At 37.2% G+C, this 7,500-nt stretch overlaps 1 protein-coding gene across 11 annotated transcripts in view; it reads right to left on the reverse strand.

Annotated features, from left to right (window-relative positions):
- The window catches only part of SYTL2 (synaptotagmin like 2), a 1,607,062-nt gene that overhangs the window by 295,351 nt on the left and 1,304,211 nt on the right, over positions 1-7,500 (reverse strand). Inside the window, exon 1 of one of the 11 annotated variants that reach the window (XM_044071186.1) lies at positions 1,673-1,700. The exons of the other annotated variants lie outside the window; for them this stretch is intronic. Coding sequence (XP_043927121.1) covers positions 1,673-1,685 — 13 coding nt within the window. The 5' untranslated portion in view covers positions 1,686-1,700. Of the gene's footprint in view, positions 1-1,672; positions 1,701-7,500 lie in introns of those variants that run through there. 11 annotated transcript variants of the gene reach the window in all.

Raw genomic sequence — 7,500 nt, forward strand, 5'->3', positions numbered from 1 at the left:
CATGCACACTGTGTGACTACAAATCCTGAATCATTTTAGTCAGAATTGATTGACTTCTCACTCCAATAGAAGACATACTAACTGGTAAGAAATTTGCAAGCAAAATGTTTATAGCATCAGGATGCCAGAGTGCAGCCACGGTTACTGTAGTTCTTCATCAGAGACTAATTTTCAAACATTGCTGTGTCACTGTTTATCTGGGCACTTAACAAAACTCTTGAACCCTAGGTTACTTATGCAAGTTTATGAAGTAAATTGCATTTTAATGTACAGAAAAAGTGGAATAAAACTCTACGTGGTGGGGCTTTCATAAGACATGCAGTGTAACACCATCACTGTAAGTAACTCAAACAGTATTTGGCAATGATAACCACAAATATGTAACTCAAGACAGTATTTGACAGTGATGGTCACATTATGCATGTAACTCGGACAGTACTAGGCAGTAATCATCACATTATATATGACTTACACAAATCTTCTGACAGTTAAATATGCATATATATATATATATATATATATATATATATATATATATATATATATACACACACACACACACACACACACATATATATATATATATATATATATACACACACACACACACACACACACACACATATACATATATATATATATATATATATATATATATATATATATATATGTATGAGTTTCACACACTCATTTCGTAACACAAAACATAACTTAAAAATACAATAATGTCCTCCTAAGCAATGACGGTACTATCACAGTTATATGTTTTAAGACCTGCAGAGACTAACTTTGTAGCCTCTGGGTGCAATACTAAGACATTTCATTCAACACTCACTTTCAGTTGTTTGTGTTGCTATTTTAGTACAACATAAACTCTCAACTGTGTGAGTTGCAGTATTTTTCTTAAAACAGGCAGTGAGCATAGGATCCAGCACTCTAACTTGCTGAAATTAGTTTTACACTATCCAAAATGTGTTTGGAGATAAGGTCCTACACCAATACTGGTGGTTCATTACAACAATAATCATCACTACTCAGCTGCCTGATAATCACAGTTTCTAATGCACTTTTCACTTTCATGTTACGAAAGCTATAATGCAAATTACCATCATGGTTCTTTTTCTTTAGTACACATGGGCAGTGGAACATAACTTGGGATGAAAGATAACTTTCTGATGTCACGCCTACTGAACAGAAGTTCAGTACTTGGTTGCAGCCTTACTGCAAAAGAATTATGTCACAGGTTCTTATATCTTACAAAAATAATGTTACCTGTTTTTTAACACTGCTTCCCTGAAACTAGTTACCAAAAATATCTTCCATTATTGGATACAGTTTTAATCATTCTTTTAAAGACTGAAGATATCCTCTCGTGATTTCATACCTGAAGAAGCATTTGAACATGCACTATTTAAATACAAGTTTCATAAGGTGCTATGCCAGTGTTCCTAGAAGGATAAGAAATGAATGACACACAGAACATAATTTAGAAATTTGACACTCTACCCTTTAAGGCTCAACCACATTTATCAGCAACATATCTAATTTTACCATTAATGAAATCCGCTTCTTCTGCAGGGAGGAAGTGGTCTCCTACACTGCTGACATTTAAAACCTATCAAGCATAAGTACAATGTTTTCTTAGCAAACATTTCAGCGTGCTAGCTCTCACCTTGTTCAAGCATATGCAGGACTTCTAACAGATTCCACAGCAAAACAGCACCTTAGTCAGAGAGCCAACACGCACTTTTAGGTAGTGCAGTAAAGAGAGACACCCTAGCCCCTTAGTCATAGAGCCAACACACACTTTTAGATAGTGCAGTAAGGAGAGACACAGGATGAAGAACTCCAAGGACTCCTTCCAAACTGCTTCCAAGATAGATTAGACAATAAAACTATGGGAAGGGGGTATCCTACTTCTAAAAACAGGCTTCTCTGAAAGTCTTATAAAACATCCCATTTCCTGCACTCTCTCTCTCACAGCATCACATTCCCTGTAGTACGATCAGTAAGATCAGCAGTTTTCAAGGCTTCATGCAGCAAACAGTGCCTGCAGTTTAACATTTTATGGCGAGGTTTTAAAGTTCAAGTCTGCAGACTGTCTGCTCTTAAAAATGTTTACTGAGTTTTTCATTGGGGAACGGATTATTTTGCACACTTACTCTCGTTTTCTTACTTATTTTCTTCTGTACTGCCATTCTTCTCTCTCGCTCATTCGCTCTCTCTCTCTCTCTCTGTAAATCGTGCACATTACATTAAAGAAACATGGTCCCCCCATTAAAATGTGATCAATCTCATCAGAGGTTTGGACTTTTGGTGGCATCAGACACAACAGCTTGAGACAGCTTGCTAACATATGAACAAAACAGCATGCCACAGAGCAGTAATTCTCTCTGAAGACAAGAAGCCACAGTAACTTTAGAGGGAAATTATAATGCTTGTGTTAATGCATGAAAGTTAAAATGTAATGTCTGGCTGCTTGATCATAAATGAATGGTGTTTCCCAGTTGATACTTATTTTTAAAAGCAAAGTGTTTGCAATTACTTCAGACTGTAAACCATCTGAGAGGAATCGTCCCTTAGCAGAGTAGCATAAACGCTTCACCTACAGGTGCTGGTGTTCCTGTACCATAGGGAAGAATGTTTGACTATTACTAACAGTTGGCAACAAACAGGCAATGTAGTTGCACAACAAACGTCTTGCTGTTCCACAAAAGTACCTCACTGATAATTATAACCCCAAAGCCGAAGAAAGGGGAAATAAGAAGTTATATGGCAGTGAGTTTAGGCAACAACAAACAGCTCGAGTTGCTACAGGCACCATGTCTCATACATGCCTATGATAGTACTGTATAATGAACCTCCTTATTACTTAGGTACTTAATTTCACAGTATACTTACTTCATAAATAGACTTCTGCATTGGAACACAGACACTGCCAATGTAAATCAACCACAGGAACCACAACAAAAATGGTTCACCAAAATACTGTCAGACATCCACTGTGTACAAATGTCAGGAATCATTTTGAAAAGGAGATAGTTTTGTGTTTCCAGTTCATCCCTATAAAGCAGAATGTTTTTCTAAGGAGCCTAAGGCAGGATCCTGAATACTTCCCCAAAACCTGGAAAAACAATTAATTAGAAAAGCATGCTGTAAAGGGAATGGGGAAACTTACTACCAGCTGAATTACTCCCTCAGAGATACGTTATACAGGAAGTCCATAAACTTCACATGCTGTTGCATCTTATTACTCTGCAAAAAATGTATACAGCACATAGAACAACAGAATACAGAGTAAACTGTACTACATAATTGAGCTGTTAGTGAGCTGCTTCCTGAATTCAAGGGTATAGGGTTTGATTCCTTCCACCTCCATTTGCCTACTGTGTATCTCTGGACAAAGCACTTGACCAGTTAGTGTTCCCAGGTGACCAATGAAAAGGGATACTTTTGTCTAGTGGGTTGCCCAGTTAACTAATTCATAACATAAAAATAAAAATCCAGTGGCCACAGAGCAAGTAATCTCAGTATGAATCAGTGAGAAGGACACAGTAACAGTCATCAAGTCAATGGACTTGGCCAAGATTTATTGGAACACTGTCCGTCAGTGATGGCTCATGGTGCTGGCTGCTGGGCTGCAGCCCCTAGTGTAAAAATAAAAAATGACATAATTTTACTTTTTTAAAATGTTAACGTAACAATTTATTTTTTGTTTTGCTTAATCCTTAAGTGATCACGGAACACCTTGCTCGTTAATGCACATGCACTCAGTTTTGAGCTCATATGATTTAGAGTACTGAAAAAAAAAATCGATCATCTTATTTCTATTGCTGGGCTGTTTTGAAAACAGCCAGGAATCATGTTCATTTTAAATAATGAGAAAGGTACTGAGGTAGAAGACAGAAATATTTCTTGAAAAAGGAAAAAGAAAAAAGAAAAAACAAAGAAACTAGTGGTTTAAAAGTTCATTGATGAGCTCAGTCACAATAATTTCCAAAATCATGAAACCCAGGTAGCCTCCCAAAGCAACAAGCCTTTATTTGTTACATATATGCGATCTTTAGTAACACAATTGTATGTGAAGAATAAAGGCTTGTTCCTTTGGAACACTATCTGGGTTTTGTGATTTTTGGAAATGATTGTGACTGAGCTCATCAACGAACTTTTAAGACCACTAGTTTCTTTGTTTTTTTTAAATTTTTTTTCCTCAACACTCATGGTGGTGAGATTGGAACTAGACAAATTTCTGTGCTTGTTCATTTTTTAAATTCTTGAAAAAGGGCTTCACCAGGCTGCTGCATGATGCAGGGAGGAGGTGCAGCCTGACTGAAATGGAACTAATACAGTATTGAATGCACCAGAAATATGAGCATAAGAACAAGCTTTATTTATGTAATTAGTTAAATATTTCAACATTGTAATTAATATATATATATATATATATATATATATATATATATATATATATCTACACATACACACATACACAAGCAATTTGGGTGCCACGTATCAAGAATGGAAGGTAAGTTTTTGTAATGTGTGTGTGTGTGTGTGTGTGTGTGTGTGTGTGTGTGTGTGTGTGTGTGTGTGTGTGTGTGTGTGTGTGTGTGTGTGTGTGTGTGTGTGTGTGTGTGTGTGTGTGTGTGTGTGTGTGTGTGTGTGTGTGTTTGAGGGTGACAGTCACAGAAAAAGTCTGATTTTGTCTCATTTTTATTATATTCCTTGTAAACTTTTTTTGACAAATCAGCAGTGGCTGAAGGAGGACTGCAGTTAGAAAATAATGGCAGACATTTCAGTTTTAGATTAGCGGCATTCAGAAAAAGCATGCCAATGTGAAGTCTGTTATTCTGATAAATTTCTACACATAGAAGGGCAGTTATCTCTCCCTGATTTTTGTCATTTGTTGCCTTTTATTTTTTTCTCTTTGATTCTTGAGCTCAGAGGTTGAAAGGTATGTGGAGGGTTGATGCGGATGGCATACTGTACTCTGAAAGTACAGAGTTCAGAAGATCCTGTGGGGCAGTTATGGATTTGTTAATTTACTTGATCCAAATCATACTTCTGCAGTGTACCATCACAGTTATACCAGTGGCTATAACAGGTGGTCACATCTATAGCCAGCTGAGTGTGTGTGTGTGTGTGTGTGTGTGTGTGTGTGTGTGTGTGTGTGTGTGTGTGTGTGTGTGTGTGTGTGTGTGTGTGTGTGTGTGTGTGTGTGTGTGTGTGTGTGTGTGTGTGTGTGTGTGTGTGTGTGTGTGTGGGTGTGTATGTGTGTGCTGTGGCTGTGGGTGTGGGTGTTATACATATGGATGCATATGTAGGGGCATAGATGCTTTACCCAGTTTGTTTCTGCAGGATGTATCCAAATTTACCTTATACTTTGATCTGTTCCTCACAATGTTTGTGGATTTCCTTGCAAATGAATAAGAACAGTAATTAATGACAAGCTTAATAGCATTCAGAAAAATAATGCAAAGCCTATTCTAGATACTTATCTTGTCTACTAGCTCACTGCTGTCTCTGATTTTGAAAAAAAAGGCTCACACATATCAAAATCAAGTAACTGGAAAGGGATAGGGGTGATTTTCTCAAAGGGCATGTTTTTACATGGCCTAGAACTCCTAGACCAACCAATCAGGTTGCAGGGACAGAGGCAACACCTAAAGAGGGAGGAACAGTTCGCTCTGACGAGAGCCATGGAGAAGCCGTGACTGAGGACAGTCCAGGCCTACTCAATTGGGAGCCAGGAGAAAGGCTCCTTCTACAATTACTGTGAAAGCCTCAGTTCACAATCCACCCTCTTTGGGGCATATGAGTCTCCAGAAAGAGCAGGATATTAATACAAGGAAGGACTTGAATTTGTCAACAATGGAGGAAATGGTTTTCTCATTTTCCTCTACCAATACCAATATAGTCAGTAAAACAACGGCAGAGGTCAAGGAGCAGGACAAGAGTGAAAAGGAAGTGAGAATTCAATATGAATCCTGTACATACACTCAAGAAAATGTGGTCAAACAGAGAGAATGTTTAATATGGAATATATCAAGCAGGTATGTGAGTGAAACAGAGAGAGCCATCTTAAATAAAGGACTACTGTTTATCCCAGCACAGAGAGCTGAGGTAACTGATTTTATCATAGACTTAAAATGTTTTTTAAGGACAGTAATGTTGAGAATTATTTACTGTGATGATGACCATGACATGAATAATTGTAAATTATGTATTGATGAGTTTTATAGAATCTTTAATTATGCTGTGCATGCTTCTAAGCATATGTCAAGGGAATTTAGAAATTTTAGTAAGTTGGAACATGAAGCATTTACGGGTCTCCATAGAGATGACACTACAGTGATAAGCCCAGCTGATAAAGGGGGCACTACAGTGGTCATACATAGTGAACACTACTCTCAAAATATGGGTTTAATATTGAATGACGACAATGTCTATATGAACGATTATGGTTTAATGTATAAAATAATAGAGTACACAATGTTCTACATGAATGTTTAATGCTCAGAGTTAATGAATATTCTACATATGAATATTTTAAGGTTGAAGATCCCCTGATACCTACGATACATGGACTACCAAAGATACAGAAGGACAACAAGAACCCTCCACTCAGACCCATTGTGTCAGGGCGCACTTGATGCACGGACCCTATTTCTATATTTTTAGAGAAGCATTTAAGACCTTTATTAGTTAAAAACAGCATTATTTTAAGAGACAATAAACAATTATTGGAAGATTTATACTTGTTCCAGAGTGCTAGGACAGACGTAAAGGAACTTGTTTTTGTTACTTTGGGCGTACAGTCCCTCTTCACTTGTACACCTAATGAGAAGGGGGTGTCCTTTTGCAACAATTTTTAGCTTCCCACAGTGAGTTTGATGACCAATTTATTGATTTACTTTGCCTGATGATGGAGACAGTGTTAGAGAATAATGTTTTTATGTACCAACATAGGATTTATTTACAGAAAGATGGCGTAGCTATGGGTACTTCATGTGCCAATAGCTACGCCAATATAGTTATGGCAATATGGGAAGAACGAGCAGTGTTGAATGGTCTGCACAAGGACTCCACAGTTTTCTATCGACATTTTTGTCGATGATCTATTTTTACTATGGAAAGGAACATTGGATGAGTTGGAATTGTTCTATAGCTATGTTAATTGCACTAAAGATTTTTTGAGATTCACATTGAATTTCTCATATAATGAGATACATTTTTTAGATGTTAGAGTTAGAAAGGACTACAAAGGGGAGATCACCATGTCAGTGTATAGGAAAGACTGTTATGCCAATAACTTACTACAAAGAAGGGACATGCACCTTCAACATATTTTTGATAATGTTGTAAAAGGACAAGGTATGAGGGTCTCTAGAGTGCCAAGGAAGAAGCATTTAAACAGGAACTCCATGATCTGAAGATTAAGTTTATATATAGAGGTTATAACCCAGGGAAGGGTAATGACATTTTAACGTATGTTGAGGG

The sequence above is a fragment of the Protopterus annectens genome, chromosome 5.part0 (assembly GCF_019279795.1).
Source record: "Protopterus annectens isolate FY-2018-M chromosome 5.part0, PAN1.0, whole genome shotgun sequence".
NCBI classification, from domain to species: domain Eukaryota; kingdom Metazoa; phylum Chordata; order Ceratodontiformes; family Protopteridae; genus Protopterus; species Protopterus annectens.